Source organism: Strix aluco, chromosome 3 (assembly GCF_031877795.1).
Source record: "Strix aluco isolate bStrAlu1 chromosome 3, bStrAlu1.hap1, whole genome shotgun sequence".
NCBI lineage: Eukaryota > Metazoa > Chordata > Aves > Strigiformes > Strigidae > Strix > Strix aluco.
Genome location: NC_133933.1, coordinates 17,404,522 through 17,425,530, shown reverse-complemented (window position 1 = coordinate 17,425,530; position 21,009 = coordinate 17,404,522). Strand labels below are relative to the sequence as shown.

Below are 21,009 nucleotides of genomic sequence, written 5' to 3'. Positions count from 1 at the left end.
TAATCATTTTAGTCAGAAGAGAAAGGGAACACATCAAAGTTTTAAAATCAAAGCAATACACCTAATTGTCTGCCAGAAAGAGTTAATTTTGCCCAGGGCCATTCTCTGTCACAGCTCACAGGGCTTTGAGATACCTGAAACAAGACTTTCATGACACTCCGCTGGATTTGCTGCTGTCATCTGGGCTTGGAGCCAAAGTCAAGAGACAGGAAAGTGCTGACTATGAGTCTAGGGAGCTGCTGCTGGTATTGGGGAATGGTGCTGGGTAGGAAGAGAAGGGACTGAAGCTTGAGTCCTGTTTTTTATCCCTGCCACAGGTGGCTGGGCTCTGTGGGGATGTAGTTGGCACTTCCTACTTGCCCTTGGGAAAGGAGACCATCACCATTTTGCAGGAGTTGCATTTACAGCTCGCTCCTATTTAGCTGTCTTACAGCTCTAGCATGTGCGAGGGCATTCCTGATGCACTCAATAGCAAATCAAGGCTAGGCATTTCCTTGCTGGTACCACACATGCATAACCCATACACTAGGGAAATTTGCAGCTTGTGTTAATTTTTTGTGGCCTTTGTAATTGTCTGTCTGCCAGTCCATCTATCTGTCAGACCTCACTGATAACTTTTCAATCCGTTGGCCAATTTTGCTCACCAAGTAAGCAGAGCAGTAGGGCTCCTGTATATGATGAAGTCCATTTGTTGTCCAGATAAGCAGTGGGGAAGGCAAGGGATGCTCAGCACATCCTATTCCTCATGCTGGACAGCTCTCCTCCACCATCCAAACGGCATGGACACACAAGCTATCTGGCATTCCTGCAAGGTGGAGGGGGTGTCAGATGCAGCCTTCTGAGAGCAGACCCCAAATTAATTCAGATTCACTTTCCTCTGGGGACTCCTAAACGAAGCTCCTTGCCTCTTATGAGAAACAAAGTCATCATGGGGAAGAATAGACTTGTTCATATTCTGGAAGTTAATTTATTGCAGAACTGGCTGATACAAAAAGCTCTGGGAGTAAACTGATTTGCCTCTTAAAGCAATACAATTGAACCAGCAAATATTCTGTGTAGACACTCTCTGAAGCCTTTGCAATTTAGTTAGATTTCTTTCTGACTGTTGCTAAAATAAAAGAAGTTTAGTAGCATCAGGATACCTTTCAGAAGCCTGATTTTGCTGCAGCTTCTGCCTTTCCTTGCAGGATCACCCCACTTCTCCCTCCCTGCTGTGTCATTGTTTTTAGATGAAGATGGTTTGGCTGATTTAAAAATCTGAATGAAAACTGGGCATTATTCTTTAATTTAATCAAACTAAGGGACAAGAGTGAAGAATGAAAAGGTTGGAGAGACACTGGTTAATGCCAGTGAATGATCCAGGCTCTGTGCAGCAGCATGCTCTGTCTCTGCTCATCTGGAGCACTCCCCAGCACAAGCAAGTCTGGACTTCCAAGTGTCCTTGATATCAAGCCTGACCATCCACCTACTGAGATGCAAATCCTCAGCCACCACAGGTCACAGCAGCCCTACTGAGCTGACCTTCGTGGGCATTTGGTCCTAGGGATAAAATATCATTTTCCAATGAGAAGTATGTAAAATACACAGATATCTCCCCAGAAGACGCTGCAAGGTCAGAAATGCTGTAATTTTGAGCCCTGTTCTGTAGCGACATTGGATCAACATGAATGCTTCCAGTGTCTCCAAAGGACTGAGAACCTGGTCTACTGGTATTGTTAGGAAAATTTCTATTTGACCTAATTCCTGGCCACATGGAAAGGCAACCCCCTGATGTTATATTCAGACTGGACTCTAAGTGGGGTATATCCCCTCTGAAGTTATTCTCCTTGCAAGAGTGCTGCAGGATCATCAGGCTCTTAATTACTTGCTGTTGTCTCCATTTATAAAGCAAATCCACAAAACTTTCTGTCATACTGAAGAGATGGTATGTTAAAGCACACACAGCCTGTGACTCTGCTTGCCCCTAGGATTTTTAATGTTGGATTAAATGTGCTGGGAACCCAAGAAGAGCTTTCTTCCAGCATGTGCTTGTCAGGCATTTTGCCCATATCCCACTCAAAACAATCCATGGAGTGCCTTGGAGAAGCAGGGTTCTTGCTCTATATTAATCACCCCTCTGGTCATGCAGTCCCTTGTGTCTGTCTGCTAAAGCCAGTTGCATCACTTATGTTGCCTATCCAGGAGAGGGGGAGAAAAGAACATTAAGGTTTAAAGAGAACAAAGAAGCAATGCAAGAGAAAATAGTTTTGGGGGTTTGCCCCCAGTTTCATTGTTTTTGTGGACTTTGAGAAAGTAGAAGGAATGGAAAGGGGAGAAAAGGTCTCACATGAAAGAGGTAATCTTCATCATTTGATCTTTGGTGACTCCATGGACATGTCTGAAGTACCCTATCAAAAAGTTGAGTTCATTCAAGGTAAACATGCTCCTTGAAGGAAGAGGATTAAGTTACCTCACATTCACTGTCAGATGCTTCGGAGTCCACAGCGCTTGGTAACTTCTTACCTCACTAGTTAACACATCAAATGACAATTTTTTTCTCAGAAATAGCTTGGGTTGGGTCTCCTGCCTAGAAAGATGTCACCACAGGATTGGTGGGAATCAGAGTAATTTCAGAGTTTGCAGGCTGGTCTGTCGAATGGTACCCCAAGAAACAATCCTCCAGAGACATTTCCATATAACTGATGTGGTACCCACGCCATGTGCTGGGAAAAAAACTGTCCTAAGGAAACCAGGCTCTGCCAACAACAGATCAGAAAGAGCTACTCTGAATGTCCTCAGCACATGAAATTGGGAGTAAATAAGATAAAGAACAATGTAACACAGATCACATGTAGAGACATCGTGGATGATTGTAATACAAAGCTGAGAAAGCTACTGATATCAACAAACAAGAATGAATCTTACATAAGAGTTCTTAATCTTATCCCAAAAACCATTAATGGCCTATTGATAAGAGTTTGTATAATTCCCTTAAATCCCAGAGTTCTAGTTTCAACTCAAATAGGGGCACCTGCAGGTGAGAAAATTGAGAGTTCAGAACTGGAGGAACTCATTCTCTGATCAAATCTGTTCCTGCCAGGAGAAACCATCCCAGAGACACTTTCAAACCTGCACTGTCTGTGACTCTCCCCATTCTTGTCCTCCCCCAAAATGTGGCTCAGGCTGCCCAAGGCAGAAACCCCCATCACTTCCTTGTCCCACCATTCCTTTCTTGTCTGTTCCCAGGGCAGGAGGTGGGTGTTCAGGGCTGAGATCCTCTCTGGCAGCACTGGGCAGCATCTTCTACCCTTTCCTCTGCTGTGTGACTTGTGATGGAGGGAAAAAAGATCAGGGCCACTGCAGTGAAGGTACACTGACATGGTCTTCCTCTCATCACAAATGTGAAAGAGGACCAGAGGCAGATAGAAGGAACCAGAACAAAACAAAAACAGGTCACACCAAATGTCACAGAGCTAGTGCCTCACCATGTTCCTCTTGCTTGGTACTGTGGACATTTTGAACTGCCACATAACAGCCTACTCATCTACCCCAAGGGATAGCAAATTGGGCCAAAATGATGAGCCCCCAACTTGGAGCTGGGGATTGATGCCACCACTCCACATAAGACACATACCCACATGACTGGGTGTGGGGTCATGTGGCCATGCTCATGGACAGAAAAGGTCCCAACGGTGAGGTCTGAGATCCACAACTACCCAGGTTGGGACCATGCACTGCACCTTCATACAAATGGAGTTGGAGGGTCATGCAGCAGTAGGGTTGGGTGTGGACAGAGGGAAACCACTCTCTACACCAACCTTACATAACAAGATAGAGGTAGAAATATATGAATGCAGCTTTTTCCAAAACCTATCTCCAGCAGGTCCGTCAGCAGAGCCCTAACAAAGTCATTACAGGGCTTTAAAACCCCTGTTTTTGCCTGTGAAACAGAGAGGAATGTTTGTGATAAACAAATTGACAGTTGAATAACCCCTTGCACAACTTTGTACAACTGTCAAGTCTTCACAAAATCACAGAATGGTTGAGGTTGGAAGAGCTCTCTGGAGGTCATCTAGACCATTCTCCCTGCTCAAGTAGGGACAGGTAGAGCAGGTTGCTTAGGACCATGTCCAGTGGAGTTTGGAATATCTCCAAGAATTGAGACACCACAGCCTCTTGGTGACCTCTGTTACTGACCACACACCAGATCCAATATCAAGAAACTCTGACAGTCCTGAAATGCAGACTCATCTGTGGCACTGTCCAGTCAGTCCCAATACAGATCCTGCATGGGTAGGAGCACCGTGGGCAAAAAGTACCTTGTGATGTCCCCTGAGCTGAGGGCAACTTCTCGCCACTCACAAAATTGAATCTGAAAAATAGGTATCACTTCCAGATTTCCCTTCTTGAGTAATGCTCACATTTTAAACTCTGTCTTCAAAGGAAGAAACAAACAGCCATCTAAATGGGAAAAGTAAAGGAGTCCCTTGGGACTGAATTGGTCACTAATAATTGGTTGATAAACGTAAGTGGTATCTAGGTAGCTGCATCCAACCTCTAGGCAGATGTATATGTCTATGTGTGTGGACACAAACCCATGTCAACTGTGTGTACGTCTGTGTGGGCATATGTCTGTGTGTGCGTAAACTAGGGTTCACCACATGTCACCTTTCCAAATTTTCTTTTCTTTCATCACAAAATGGCAACATCTGTTTAAGGGCTAGAAGTAGAGTGGAAGGGGGAAATCATCTTCTTTAACATAAACATCCAAATTCCTGTATATACCAGGAAAACAGAATTGCCCTCATATCCCAGGCTGAGGTCTCATTCTCTCAAGTGCAATCAAATGAACTGCTGTTGCTGTGGAGCTTGTCTAAAAACATCTCTCTGCATTCTGCTCATTCAGGCCTTTTATGCCTGCTGTTCTCATTATTATGCTCTTGTTTTTCCAAGTGTCGAAATCTCATTCGGACATTTATAGTTTTATCTGCACTTCAATACACAATCAAACACCACAGGCAGCACCAGCCGGGGACTGAATCACGTCCTCGCCTACGTCATATTTTCAAATTCCAGCAGAAAACATTGATACCAAAATGACCCAATGGCTGAAACCCAGATGTTATGAGAGTTGATCATGCAGAAGAGGCAGACGCATGCTGGTTTCCATTTACACCGTCTTCTCCCCATTCACACTCTCTTCTGAGCCTTTCATGGGTTTCCAGGAATAAATATTGTTCCCAGTACATCCCCTTCCACCGACACAGCATCATTTAATTTGGTGGCAGTAGAAATCCTGTTACTCAGGCCACTTGTTTTCACCTGCCACATTTTGCCAAGGCTGGAAGTTCATATGCCATTGTAGGGCAAAGAAGGTGATGCTCACGAAGGAAATGCCACTTGGAGGGCTGGATGGAGACAGGTAAGGTTAAAATGACATGGACTTGAAGTGCAACACAAGAGACTACTCCAGAGAGAGTATGGTCACCAGCCTGTCCTTTCTCACTGCCTTCACATAGGTCATTGTTCCTGCCTCTACTGGGATGAGCCTGTTGTTTGTTTCACTGCCTTGCTGAGCAGTTATGGTAAGGAAGGGGGTGAGGCAGGCCAGAGGGGCTGCTGATGGGAAGCAGCACTCACATTGCACAGTGCTATGCTCTGGCCACTGCAGGCAGAAGCTTATTTACTAGAATGAGGATTCACTGTTGAAAGAAATCCTTCAGGGGTAGGTTTTCACACTGAATTTTGTTTTGTCAGTCTGAGGTGCAGCAGAGCACTTAGGACATCTGGCAAGAGCCTCGAGCAAAGCAGCAGCAGCAGCTGCATATGCCAGTTTATTCCCTCTCTATGTGTTAATGAAACTCTGGTGATGTCCCTGTATCATCCTTTTGTCACTGCTACCCAAGTACTCATAGTATCTCGGCATTCCTCTAGGGGAAGTTCTATGTGGGCTAGGCATTTACTGTCTCAGGGTCCTTATCAGCCACTTCAGCTGTATCTCAGTGCTACCAGACAGTGAGAGATAAGGAGATGGTCAAGATCTTACACTTTTTATCTTCTAAATGCTCACTTTGGGGTTTATCCCTCACTGAAAGAATGACGTTGATCCCAAGCAAGGTATCTAGTTTCTACCTGTCAACACTGGAGTGTGGATGGGAATTTCCCGAAGATGATCCAGCAATTGGTTTTGGACATTGCAGTCTGCAGGCTAGATTAGACGAAGTTGGATGCCTTCCTTTGAGGAGGAAAAGAAACTTAAGCATCAGTAGAGATTAAGTCCAGCATTGAGTCTAGGAGGTTTGTGTATCTGTTCAGAAATGCCTGCATTTCAGGTGACACCTGCTCCCCACTGTTTCCACAGTAAGTTCCAGACAGGGAATACTTGATACTCATGTCCATTTCCTGGGCCAACTTCCCAGCAGAATGATGGAAACCTCTAGAAGATCTCTTTGGTACCTAAAAGACAAGTTGCCACAGGCTGAAGTTTCTATTATACTATGGGCATAATGGAGTTTGCAAATGCCTGACAGAGCAAAGTACCATTTGTCATTTATTTAGTTTACCATTTCTGCCTGTGGAGCTGTTTGATGGGACACCACTATCCCTTTGATGCCCTCCTTAGGAGTGAGAAGTCTCCTGCCACGTCCCAACCCCTATGCCAGGTGTCTGCCAGCCCCATGCTTTCCCTGCTGACTGGCATCTCCATGCAGTCATTCATGGTCCAGAGACAAATCCTGACTTCACCCTTTTCCCATCTGTATCTCTAACAAAGACTCTATAAAGTCTTTTTCTCACCATCAGTGAAAATATGTGGTGTAAGCCTGAAGGTATATTGACCAGAAATGTGAGATCAGCAGAAGTACAACTTGGGCAAGTTAAAAACAGTAGCTAGAGCTTTGGACGAGAAGAAAGATAAGAGAAGATACAGGAGACACAGCATTTTCTCTAAGTTACTCCTCATTCTGTGGCATTTTTTTTGCATGTCACTTGAAGAAGTAAGACTCAGGGTCTGGCCCGTGGCTGCATGGAGCCTGTGTGTCCCTGCTCCCTGCTGGCCTTTTCTTCCCATGACGTGAAAAGAAATCCTCCCATCACCTGACCAAAGGGGCAGGATACCGTCTTCTCCTCCTACACGGAGCCATTCCAGCTCTCCATTCTCAGGGAGATAAGGCAGAATTAATAATTGTGATCAATGTGTTTCTTGTTTCCAGATACAGTGTACCAGAAGGTATTTTGTGAGTATGATATATGAGTCAGTGTGGAATGCAGCAGCACTTTTTGGCCTTGCAGCTATGGAGGTACAGTTTTCATCTTCTCTCAGCCTATAAAACATGCAGCCCAGAGACATGATGAATGTGTTTTGCAGAAGCTCAAGTGGAAACTCCAGGGAAGTTCCTTGAAAGTGTTTCTAAACAACAAGACATTCATTTTGTTAGTTAAACACAGTAAGATAAACCTTCCAGATCTCCTTACCGCTTCATTGCCTGCCCCTTCTCACTTTTCTGGCTTACTTCCAAAGCCTCTAAAGAGAGGATTGACTGGGGGCTGGTATTTGCTCAAGCCCCTGTTTTTAGCTTTGGAGTACCCAGCCTTCATCACAACCTGTGCCAGTAGCTGTCAAGTTGATAGTCATATCTGGGCATCCAGAGAACACAGACCAAGGGAAAACCAAGAGGCAGGAGTAGTCCAGGGACACAAACCCTTTGCAAGAAAAGTATCTCATCTTCTGGCTGTGCAGTGAGGGAACTTGCCTGGTGCTATGCGATGCATTATCCCCCACTCATAACTCATCCTGTGTCTTGCATTTGTCCCCTGCTCTGTTTATCAAAACCTGTTGGTCCTGCTGCTGCCCAAACACTAGTAAATTGGTTCATCAATCATCTGGCTCCCAGCCACAGTCTTGCCAGGGAAGGGAAGAAGTGAATGGATAGAAGTACTGTAAAACTCCACAGATAATATAATTTTGATTAGAAAAAGTGCTTACTTCTGCAGCCACTTTTAAGCCCATTAGAATAGCTGTTTGTATTCCTGACTACTTAATTTAAGGCACTTATCTTGAAGAGGCTGTAGTGAATCAAGCCCTTCGTTAGCAGGGCATTTGGATCTTCATTCTTGCACCATTCTTGCTGCATTACCCTCCAGAGTCAAGCATGATGGGCTAGTTAATACCAGCTAAGTATTCAGCCCAGAATATTCACAGCTGGGGCTTCGCTTTTCAGGGCAAAGAAGTAGCAAAAGCAAATATTGTTTTAGTGAGTCCAGAGCTCAGTCTGCAAAGAGGAGCTCACAGAAATCCATTTCCAGGCTGGGTATGAATGGCCGGACAAACAGCGACTTTGTATTATTTGTCCTGTCAGCGCCAGGGTCTTGGCAAGGGCCCTGGTGGTGCACATTACCCCATCCCCATCTCTAATTGAGCAGAAACGCCTGGATGGATGCAGGGATTTATCATCTTAGGCAAGACTTCTGCGTAGATTGGGGTGCCTGTGGCACCAAGGGCTGGCACAGAGCATGTCCTTCACAGGCACTGTGGGCATCCAGGATGGGGCTGTTTAGTGACAGTGGAGAGAGCATCGGTCTAATTCATCCTGCCTTGCACTAGTTTGCAGACTAGCACACCATAAATGTGACCTCATTTTTAACTAAAATTTGGTGGGGTATTTTCCTTACTCAGTATTTTTATCTGAAATGCATTTTTTTTTAAATTAGGTAAAATGGATTTTTGTTTCTTTTTTCTGAGGAATTTTAACTACAGTGGCATTGTGAAAACATTTGTCATTTCACCCAAAAACATGTGTCAAAAAGGAAGACTGAGCTTGTTTTTGATGCCCGAGGTCCCAGTGTTGGGTCCACAACAGGTATCACTCTCTGTGCTTGTACCTATTTTGGCTCTGGAGACTGGGATTGCTGCATCTGCTTGTCTGTCTGTGGTGTTTGATTGTGGGCTTAGGTGACCAGTCTTTCTAAGGAGACAAGTTTTATCTTTCAGCTAACAGTACCCAAGGTACAGACACCATGAAGACAAGTGAACAGCCTAACCACTGTCTGCATTTAGATGTCTTAGTTTCCTTTTAGGTTTAATGACCATTGTTTTCACCTTTTCTTCCACATCAATGAAAAGCTGGTGAGACTGGGTCAGACTGGGCTCTCTGATCTACACCAAAAAAATTCAAGAAAAACTGCTTATTAGTGGCCAGATGCTAACCTATTAGAATTGGCCTCAATTGCATTTTGTGTAGTAACTGTTTTCCAGCTCTGTTTAGCTTAAACCTGCGGAAATGCTGTAATTTGCATATAGTGACACTGGGGAGTAATGGGATGGTTTTGCTAATTAGGGAATAGCAACAAAGAATTTTCTTATTGATAAGCAAATCCTTTCAGACTAGTCTTACACTGATGGAGGATGGTTTCTGTGTTGATGATTTCTCCATCTCAATGGAAACCTTTGTGAATGGAATAAAGGAGGAATATAAGATTGTCCTTCCCATATGGCCTTACCAATGCACTCTACATTCAGAATTCAATATAGGAGGGATATGATTTTGCTAAGTCACAAAATATGCATTAGGTTAAAAGAAAAAAAACTACACTCAGATTAGATAATTTGTAGGAAACTAGAACTGTGAAAGTGCAGGCCTGTTCCCCAAGCAAAATCAAGCTATATTGTAACGACAGGAGCTGCAAAATTCAGCAACTCTATGGCAGCACATGACTAATACAAGACATCTGGTTTTGGCTGGGCTGAACATTTTAACGAGAAGCTGGATTTTCACCACAGGTCCAATCCTTTCACAAAATTCAGTCCTGTCCTCAAAGAGCTCATCAAGAAAAAGATCTGTTCTTTGGGAGCAGGTTTGTCACTAGGCTGAAGATCCTATCAGGAAAAAGGCTATTAGTGCTTGACAAATCAGCCTTCTGAATCCTTTTGGGTCGCTCGACACATCATTTTGGATAGATCCGACCTCTTTTATTGAATCCAATCAAGACATACTGTCAAGTTTTCAGATTATTTGACATTTTGGTTAATGGTTTCTTTTCCCTTTGAGTTTCCATCTATTTTCAAGTGAAAAAATACTGGTTTGAAACTGTACAAAGTTTCATTTAGAAGAGGTCAACCCAAAATGTTGCAGAATTTTCCATAACATAACGTGACATTTCAGAAATGTCAAGTTGAAATGTTCCAGCATTTTCAAACTTACCCTCCATTTTGGGGGTTGAAACCCAAAGTTTACCTCAGTTTATCCAACAGCTCAAATCGCTTCAGTGCTGTGCATTTACCTTCACCTGACAAATTTGACCTAACTTCAGTGAATAGGAGCCTCTTTGTTCAAACTTTTTATTAATGCTATGATGAGTAGCAGATGCTTGAAGAAAACCTTTGAGGAGAGCTGAATGACCAACTCTTTCTAAAGGTTTCTCTGCTTTCCTTGCCAAGACTTTTTAAGTGACCCTAACAAATATGTCCATGATCCCTAAAGCCCCTGGCATTTTTCTGGAAAAGGCTCTTCTTTTGGGTGTTTGAAGGTCCCAGAGAAGAAGCTCATGAAATTCCTGGTCACCCTGCTGAGAGGCCTGGCTGGAAATCCTTTGCAAGGTGAATAGGATATGCCCTCCCCACCTCAACTGAAGGACGTGACACTAGATGTAAACCTGGGAGTTTTTTACATGTTGCTGTTTGGAAATGATCATTTTCCTTCCGCCTGCAGCCTAATGTCTCTCTCTTTTAATACGTATTGTTTGACATTGTTTCTGCCTGAAATATTTATGAGACATTATGCTTAAAAAATAAGGTTGATGAATGAGAATAGACGGTTCTCCTAATAAAGTGATTGACAGAAAGGCCAGAAGCCTTTTTTTCAGCATGGAAGCTTGTCATTTGGCTGCTGTAAATTGCTCTGAGAAGCAAGACAGTAAAAACAAAGACAAAAATAGAGCAATAGATGACACTGAAGCAGAAAGTGTCCCAGTAAATCGAGCATTTGTGGAGAAATACGATTAAAGCATTACAAATTCCTCGCTCATTGTAGCAAGGGAACAAAGACTTCCTCAGAACTTATGGAACTTATATGCTTCTACAAGTCCCTTTTTGTAGGTGACAGATTTGTAACTGCCTGCTGGGTGACCCATGGTGTGACATCCACCTTTCATCATGCTGCAAGACTGAGACCCACTGAAATGGCATTAGGTGATCTTGTCAATGGGTAGATCAGTCCTGCCCAATTTTACATTTCCTTTGCCTGTTTTGAGCAGGGATTTTGCTTTTGTCCTGGGTCCTGGTCTTAAAGGCATCTGGAAGGGTGTGTTAGAAGAACTGATATTTGAATACTTCTCAAACTCCATATGTAGCTTTCTACAGTGACCATCCCACTGGTGTCAAGTGTGACTGTGGGATCATCACAGGACACAATCCTCTCAGCTGTGATTCTGCTTTCTGTGTTCATTATTGACAGCTGTACTAATCAGCTGTAACTTTGCAAGATTCCTTGTGTTCAGGTCAAAATGCCTGACAAAGAACTTTGGGAACTCCAGCTGATCAGGTTCAAGGCACCTGCTTGGGTATTCAAAGCTACGTAGAAGATGTGATACAATTACCAGAGCTTTGGATTAGTCTTCTGAGTTAACAGGAACCGTAGCAAGAGACACGAAAGCCAGTTTAACACCATCAAAATAGAAACTCCTCTTCCAGCTGACACATCCAGCTGAATGCACCACCAAGAGAGAAGAACATGGTTCCAACACCAATGGCCCCACTTCAAAGTAGCACTTAAACATATGTGTCATCCCTCTGATAATCAAGGGAACTGCCCTGCTTGTATGTGTAAGTGTTCATCTTCTAGCTTTGGTTTCCTAGGTTTTTGTCCTGCACTAAAGCTCAGGCCTAAGGTAGATGCAAGGTGGTGTCTGGCCTCTCTGTGGTGGTGAACCTGTGCCATCGTTCCACCTAGTCGGTATGCTCAAAAGCACTGCACTGGAAGGTGAAATATAGCCCCTCTTGTCCTTGTCCAGGTAAGAACAGATCAATCATTTCAGCTGACTTGGAAGAACATTTTTGTGCAAGTGGCATTTTTAGAGGGATTTTCCCATGTTACCTTTCCCACCCAGGCTGGAATCCAGCCACCTCACAAAACCAGGATTGTAGCTGTGTCTGGAGGGGAGATGTCAGACCCTTGGCTCACAGTCCATCTGTCCAGGGAGGCTGAGCCATCTCAGGAGTCACCATGGTGCATAGTATTAAATCCTAGGATATGTTTAAGCTTAAAGGCACTTCAGAGTATCACTTGAGATGCCATTGGTTCCGTTATCATCCTAATTGTGCAAATAACCTCATTTGGCTAAAAAAGTATCTGATTTCCAACCAGTTTACTGTCATATCCCAGGATCATGTTTAAGCCAAGAAATGATCATCACATTTTCATTTCCAGGTGCAGCAACTAAATATATTGCATTGTTGTTGTTGTATATCTTGCAGACAAACAAAGCAGTAGCCAAGGGGGACTTCCACCACGCAAGCTCCAGCTCCCGACGAGCGCTCTTCCTGGCTGTGCTGTCCATCACAATCGGAACTGGCATCTACGTTGGGGTTGCCGTGGCTCTTATTGCCTATCTGTCCAAAAACAATCATTTATGAGCCTCAGGAAAGGGGGAGAACCAGCCACCCGGCGCCTGCACTGCAGAACTCCCAGCAGATCAGACTGCATGATTTTCCAAAAAGATCAAGAGACAAACATCTTCCGGGGGCAGGTACAGGATAAGATGGGCTTGTGCATTATTGTAGGGTGGGAAGCTGGCTGGGGTGGGGGTAGTTCCACCATTTGTGATGCACAAGTCTTGCTTCTCTTCATGAACCCCCGTACAAGAAAGAAAGAAGGAAAGAAAGAGAGAAAGAAAAAAAGAAAAGGAAGGAAGTTGGGGGAGGTGTGAGGAGGGTTGTTTTGACGTTGCCTTCTTTGCAATATGGTGTTTACAAGCAGCTGGCAAACTGAGCTGTTCTCTTAATACCTTCTTGGTGACCTGAACTTTGCAGCCAGCATGAGCTTGTGCTTAGTTTGCTTGTTAAACACGGCACTGAGATCTGGGAAAGCATGGACAGTGTCTGGTTCTCTGAAAGAGCAATATAACAACAGGAGGAAGAATATATTTTCTTTTTTTTTTGAACGCAGGACTCATTTGCCTAAGAGTGAAGCAGAGACCTCAGCGTAGAATGGTATTGCCTACTCTTCTTGTGTGGGTAGGTTTCCATGGAAGGAGAAAAGGAAATAAAAAATATTTTTTCTTTCCTTTCCTTGTTTTTGGATTAAGATGTGACCCACAGGCCCACCCCAATGCAGAACAGCTGAGGTTACTGCATGACTTGGCTCCGCAGACTGAGTGTGAGGTCGAAGTAGCATGGGATCCGTTGTAAAATGAATTCCTCCATCCAGTCACATCGTGATAACAGCACATTCCTGTGGCATATTGCTCATCTGGGTTGCTCCACCTTACTATGGAGACCTGCATAGCAGTCAGTGCAAGAAACCTGGGGGAAAAAATGCAAACTGAAATACTAATCAATTTTAAATTAAAAATCGTGGTAAAGCATGGGAATTAACCAGGGGAAGGAAGCTTCATATATTTCTGGGGTCCTGCTCATACACAGAGCAGTGAAGGAGACCACTCAGATTGCAATCTCACAGCTCATCCGTGGACCAGGGACACAGCATATCCGTGGAGAGACAAGCATGTCCATCGATAAGAATGGTACGTTGTAAGGGAATTGAGCGTTGTCCTTACTTCACTGACTGAAACAATACATTTGTTTTCTTCTTTACTCCTTCCCCACAGCCAACTTTTTATCTTTTTTGACTTACAGATGTACCATTTCATCCCACCAAGGGTGTACCAGCATAGATATATATGTATCTACATATATAGATATACAGAGAGAGAAACTGTTCGAAACAATAAGCATTTATTATTCACTGCCTTGTGTTTTACAAACATAATTTCTTTACCCAAGAATGTCATCAAAGACCATTTTTTCCAATTCTGTATTGTGTGTCAGATTTGCTCTGGGACAGTTTTTTTCTCCTGTTTTGGGGTTGGCATTATTTTGGTTTTAATTTGACTTTTTTTATTTTAGGGGGGAGGAGGACAAACACATCCAAAACTATTTTTCTGCTAGTTATACAGTTTATTAAAACACATGGTATACAGCTGCTGATGCTCCGTGTGACACTTTCTTTGGACGGATGTGAAGCGTCAGACTGAGTGAAACTTGCCCCAGTACCCCAAGTTCAGCTACCTGGAGGAGTACCCATATGGACCATCCCATACTGTACCTGGGCTCAAAAGCTGTCACTGATAGATCTTCTTTTGCATTGATTTCTTGGGCTTCAAACTAAGCCTGGAGACTAGCAATGTACTCCTAGGCATTTTCATCAACTATCAGCCACTGCTAAAGCTGAGGGCCCAGTAAATGCAATTTTTTGGCCAGGTTGCCCTGTTAAGGTAAAGTCAATTCTATGGTTCTTCCCCTTCAACCTTTTTTTTTTTTTTTTTAGCAACTGCCATGGAAGCCCCTTCCCTGTGAAGCATGGAGTAGGGGTGGGTGTGTTAGTCCCCACTCTCTATTTGCCCCAGTGGGCAGTATCTGCATTTGGGTAGGTGAGGGACAAGGGCACAATCTGCTGCCTCCTTATTCTCCCAAGAGCATCCACAGGGTTTCTAGCTATGGTGCTTACAGCAGGCTCTCCAAAGCAGTGTGTCATGGCTTTAAAAACTAACCTGGGATGTGTGTTGCAGTCCTTGCCTCACTTGACCCTGGAAATCAGGTGGCTGTGACTGCTTTGGTTCACATTTGCCCCATTTCAAACTGTTCTTCCTATTCAGGAAAAAACTGAAAGTTTCTTTCTTGGTTGTTTTTGAGGGTGAAGTGTTGCTAGACATGTCTGACTACAAGGTCATGTATGCTAGGCCTGGACTTATGTCAAACATATATCTCAGTCCAAATCTTATTTTGCCTCAGTTCGTAATGGAGTAATGCCTTGTCTGAGAGAAACCTTGTCTGAGGCTAGGAAAGCCCTTATCTAAGGCTAGGAAAGCCCTTATCTAACAAGCAGACAAGGACCGGAAATACTGATTATTTATTTAACTTAAATGAAGAGATTCCCATCCTGGCCTTTTCCCATTTGTTTTCCATCTAAAATAAGCACAAAGACTGGGAGAACAGGAGGTGCAGCAGTATGGGGCACATCACCATCAGCTGCACTCTTAACAGTACCACCATGGCTGTCTCATCTGAGGTAAGGCACAGGAGCCCTGCAGGGTCCTGAGGGCTTCAGAAGAGCTGGCTGGTCCTATGCATTCAGGTGTGGGTATCTCCCTCTGCCTCATGCTCCTCAGCAGCCAGGCCAGTCTTTCACTGTTACAGGGCAGAGATGCAGCCCTTCCACATGGTGACTCCTCCGCCAGTCAGCTGAGTAGGGGGTGTGCATGGCTGGAGGTCCTTGGAGGCTGCATATTGGCGGAAGGGATCAACTTCCAGCAAAAGCCTCATGCTTTGCCAGCAGAACTCTCGTCTCAGCCCACGGGTGACATCCAGGCTGGGGAGCATGGGCTCCTGTTCATCTATCACCACCTTGGGAGTCTTTGGGGGCCATGTAAGTCCCATCCAAGACTCCAAAGCTGAGCACCACACATCAACAACTAATCCATTGGCTAAATAACTCAGATTTAAGTGTGTTTGGGTGTGGTTCACCACAAGAAATGAGAATGATGATTGGGATTCAAGCTAGCACTCCCAGGACATCACCTTACCTCTGTGTGAAGGCCCTAAATGCCGTGGCATGTGAGATGTGCAGTGAGACCTGTCAGCACACTCATTCACTTTGCAACACACAGGTGCCCAGTGAGCTTGAATTTGGGCAAGGTAACACATTTCAGTTAGGACTTGGCTTTCACCACGGGCTCCTGTGCTTTGCTCCTGACACACAGATCATCCCAAAGAAGCCCTGACACACAGCCAAGAAAGTGGATTGCTGTGTGTAACGTGCAACTATGTCAGCATGAGTTGTGGGGAATTAGCTCTTTCTCTCAAAGGCTGAACTTTGGAGCGCACGGTATTAAAGAAGAATCTTAGATTTTTCATTTAAAAAGAAAGAAACTAACATTTCCTAGTCCCAATCTGAATTTAACCTGGAGTTCAAAAAATTAGAAAGCAAATACAGAGACACTAAGGTCATTCATGATACATGCCCAACAATAATAATAACACTAATGCCATTTTTAAACCAGTCTTGTGGTTGATTTTAAACCAACCTTATGATTTTTGATGACGGTTGTGCAGGCTGAATATTGACCTGAGAGGCAAAAGCCAGCTCTGGAGCTAGAAGAAACTTTTCTAGATGGGCAGCTTTAAAAAAGCCATAGAGATCCTTGCACCTAGCCTTAAAAATAGCATCCCAAACTGGGGAGCACAGGCTTGCATGTCTCCAGGAACCCCCAAGGGACAGTAAACAGGAGCAGCACTGTGGGAAAGACCTGCCTAGCAAGAGCACTCCTGAGAGCATCATCTGGCTGAAAGTTGAGGATGTGCCTCTGTGCTGCACACATGGGGCTGGCACTTGGCATGGCGGTCCAGGGGGGGTGAGCAGAGAACCTAAAAGGGGCTTGCATCCCAGGGAGGTAGACCTGGGCCTTGCTGCAGCCCAAGGAGGAGATAAAGCTGCTGTTGATAGCTTTCATGCCTTAGTATGGGTCCAGTTTGCTGAGTATCTACTGCATGGGTATTTACCAGGCCTGTGGGTTAGCCAGGAACTGAACAGGGACCTGTCTCTTCCTAAGGTGAGTGATGTTGGCATGGCCCACTGCAGCATCTCTGGCCAGCAGAACAGATATAATCCTCTAAAGAAAAACCCATGGCATGAAGACTAGGAAGTGCCACTGACACCAGTGCTACAGTCTGAGCTTCTGCTGAGCAAGGACCTCTGAAGCTGGGTGGGACGGGTTTGCTCCCCAGTGGCAGGAAGGTTCTAATGGAAGGAGAGGTTTGAAGGAAATGCTGCAGAGGTAGCATTTGACTCCAGCTTTCCTCGTCTCAGGCTTTGGGGTTGTCACATGCTGTGATGTGGCTGAAGCGGAGGAACTGCCTCTGAGCAGGGGCAGCTGGTGGGAGAGCAAGACCATGCAAGAAGGACCACATGCAGTATGCTGGTGCTACCTCACAGCTTGCAGGAGGATGCGTTTGCCTTGCAGGATTCTCTGCCTGCAAGAGTATCTTCTTCTCGGTCTGCAGTGGGCTGTCGGTCTCGGTCCAGCTGGGATCAGGGTGACACGCAGAAGAATGACAAACTCACACCAGTTTGTTGAAGGGGGTCGTTGTCAAGAGCAAATGCTGCTGCACTACGTGCAAGCTCCCAATTTATTACCACCTGTTTACATAGGTTCGTTTTTACTTTTACATCCTACTGACCTTCAGGTTTTGCCTGTTTATTGCTTACATACTCACCACACTCTGCAGGTGGTGGCTTTTACTGCTGTTTTTCACTCAACACGGTGTTACATAATGCTGCCTCAGTTTCCCACAATCATTCTTCTAACCTCAAGGTCAGTTTACATTTTGCTAACCAGCAGTTCTTAATTCCCACAGTGGGCTGTGAGGAGCTGATAGAGCATTTCAGCTGCTGCCTTTCTAAACATTGGTTCTTAAAACACTGTCCACATCATCTCACCACACCAGACTGAGGAGGCAGCTATAAACTTCCACCCATCTGAGACACTGAAGCAGCCTTTTGCAGAGACAGAATTTAGGATCTGTGCTTTACCTGTGCACCTGAAACAAAACTTTTTTTGTAGGTTTGTGGTGTGTCCTGGGACAGCATCCTCAGGCCAGAACACCAGTGGGGCCATCATGGCAGAGAGGGGCTTGACCCTCACAGAGCTGGAGGAGCAGAGCAGATGACTGGGATAACCTTGCAAAGACGTATAGTTTCACAAGAAATCAGTGCACATTCACACACACACAAGGAACGTAAAAAGCTTTCAGGTTTGCATGCGTACAGGGCCTCTCTGAAGAAAGAGAGGCTCACCCCGATTTTGGGTGTGCTATATATCTCACCATCTGCAGTGATACTCCTAGAAGATGCCAGCTGTGGAAATAAATTTCTCTACTGCATCTCAATACCTCTTTCCACATCAACTTGGGAGATGTGTAAAGTCCTGCCATCCTGATGGGCCCAGCTAGAAAGAGCTGAGAGAAACATGGTTTGGGCTCTCATAAGGTATCTGCGAGCAAGAGGAACAGCAAAAACCAAAGGTAAAAGTGATGCCTTGGGCTGCCTATGATCTTGTCTGATGTTGATGAAAAACCTTAGGCTGGCAAAGTCAGGAAACTGCTTTTCAAACACACATGGGGGGGATGAATTTCTAGCCTTTTTCAGCAGCAGAAGGGAGGAGGGTCTGTGTGCAAATGAAATCACAAGTCCCTGTTGCTTAAGCTGGAAACACAGCTCTGAAATTGAGCAGCCAAGTGAGTTTCATGTCCTTTCATTCAGAGAGAACAGCCTGCGTGACCCACACTGCAACTGAAACCATACGACCAGCTTTTGCTTTCTGAGTACCAGCTCCAAACTACTACAGGCCATGGGCTGACAAGCGTTCCACTGGTTCACATGTATCAAAAAATAATCAGTCATGTTATCTTTCTACATATAAGCTCTGTGTCAGAGCATGTCCCACCTGTCTTCCCCCAGCAAGAATAAATCTGGCATGACCTTCCTATTGTGTGCTCAGGCAAATTTGGCAGAAAGACCAGTATGTGCATCTGCCTTACGCAGATAATGTTGGTATTTCTGAGTGATGCCACAGTGTACAAACCTGTATGAATTGGGAAATCACAGTCAGATAGAGGAATATCTTCATAAATTGCTATAGCAATTACTCCCGCTGCTTATAGCCTTACGATTCAAGACTGGCTATGAAATGTTGTCAGCAACTGTTGAACTAAGAAAGCATTCTGCAGACTATCATTATTCATTGTTGGCTGCTTGTTGCTGATGGTTATTTTCTATTTGTTATTTCCTCTGTTTGTTATTCCCTCCTTTGGGAAAGGAAGGGTTGTGTGACCAGAGAGGGAGGAGAGGAGAGGGAGGAAGGAGAGGGAGAGGGAGGAGAGTCAGGGATCCTACATCTGCTGTGAATGATGGATTGGGAAGAAGTCAGGAGGAAGTACTGACAGGTAAAGATAGAACCTTGAAAGCTTACTTATCTATAGAGGGACACCAAGAAAATTACTCTGGATGCTTTCATTTTTCAAAGCAGCTTTTTGAAACTGAGTTAACGTACCTGTCATGCAGTTCACCTTGAACTTGCCCCTTAAACTTACCTGTTATTGAGAAACGATTGCTATTTTTATGCTCTCTCCAGGCTTAAAGGCAATTTTATTTTTGATAAACACCACTTTTGGGGTAGCAGAGTGCTCTACCCTCTTGTGTTTGGACACAGGGAGATCCTGTTTAATTTACAAAAGAACTCTACCATACCAGAGAGAGAAGAGAGAAGGCAGTCTCCCAAAGACTACAGCTTCCCTCCCTTTCTGAAGTGAGACCTTCATCCCATATTGGCTCAATCAGGAGGTATCAAAGAAGTGGCACAGATATCTTTACCAGATGACAAGCTGTAGTGATAACAAAGATTTACTACAAGGAAAAATATCGAGCTGTAAAGTCCAGGGTTGGAAGGCTTCAACTTAATCATGTAATGTAGGATGTCATTGTGGATTAACCTCAAAAGATGCATGGGGAGTGCTGGAGACTCACTGAGAGGGAAGAAAAAACCCCTCTTTGTGAAAGTCTCAGAGCTCCAGGGAACAGAGAGAGTCTCAGCAAATAATGCACTGGGTCAGAGACTAATTACACATTACATCTGCCATCTGACGGGATTTCATAACCCCCTGATACCTCCATTGATTCTCAGTGCCTTCATTTAGGAATCTTCCTAGCCTTGAGCATCTTTTATTGCTGTCAGTCTGAAATTAATTTCTTCTGTCTTCCTCGCAACACCCACCATACAGCTAGCTTGCAAGAGCTCCCTGCTGAGGCAGGCAGAGGGCACAGCAAGGCTGCTTGGAAGCATCACTACACCAAGGCTGGAACAGATGGGGGGCAGACACCAGCCTGCCTGCCTGTGACAGTGGCAACCACCTTCTCTGGGCTGGCTGCCATGCACCCTTCACAGCTTGGGAAATGCCACCTGGTGAGCTGCAAAGGAAATTCACAGGCAGCCAACAATCAGTGGCTCCTCTATAATCTGCTCTTAACTTCTTCCCGCATCAGTGCATACAATGATGGCTGGCTGGAGGGTGTTTCTAACCTGAGGGACTTTTTAATTTAGTAACCATTTTCAACAGCACTTGACAGAAGGTGTGGACATCTTTAATATAATTAAGTGCCCATAAACCTCACAGTAAGGAGCAGTGCAACAGAAGAGATATACCAAATCACTGCCCTCAGAGAAAGGGCACAAAGAGAGAGTGCACAGTGCATTAGACATCAGAGAACACACACTCAGGCTGCTAAAAGCTCCAGCCAGTGGTGGCGCTTCTGTCAGATTGCACAACAGGCAATGATACACACAGTTTGCAGAACAGGTTTCATTAGTCTCGGGGTTTGTTGCACTTGCATGTTAGCAGCACAAGACCACAGGGTGAATATTTGCAAAAGGGCTGAACCTAGCAGACCTTGTTATGTGCCTGGTTTCTTCAGTGCAAGATGTGGTTCAGGTAGCTAGTCCTGGGCTCAGACAACTTCAAATCCAAGCCAAGAGGCAGAGATGGAGATGGACAACAGGAACAGTGTCAGTTTTCTCAACTAAACTAATCCAAACCTTTACAGCACCCTGCACCAACTCTGCTTTCTGTATCAAGCACAGCACAAAAGATGCTCTTTGCCAGCTGCGTGGCTTTGCTCACAGCTGCTGCATTACCAACACAGTGTGGTTCCTCAGGCTATCTGGTCACTGCAGCCCATGGTCCCACTTCTCTTGTGAAACAAAGAA

At 44.7% G+C, this 21,009-nt stretch overlaps 1 protein-coding gene across 2 annotated transcripts in view; it reads left to right on the top strand.

Moving 5' to 3' along the window:
- Positions 1-14,174, top strand: part of SYNDIG1 (synapse differentiation inducing 1) — an 80,867-nt gene extending 66,693 nt beyond the window's left edge. The window contains exons 4-5 of one of the 2 annotated variants that reach the window (XM_074820601.1): positions 12,449-12,720; positions 13,279-14,174. In XM_074820601.1, coding sequence (XP_074676702.1) covers positions 12,449-12,607 — 159 coding nt within the window. In that variant the 3' untranslated portion in view covers positions 12,608-12,720; positions 13,279-14,174. Of the gene's footprint in view, positions 1-11,830; positions 11,938-12,448; positions 12,721-13,278 lie in introns of those variants that run through there. The other variant, XM_074820602.1, reaches the window with a different exon arrangement.
- Positions 14,175-21,009: the final 6,835 nt, after the last annotated feature.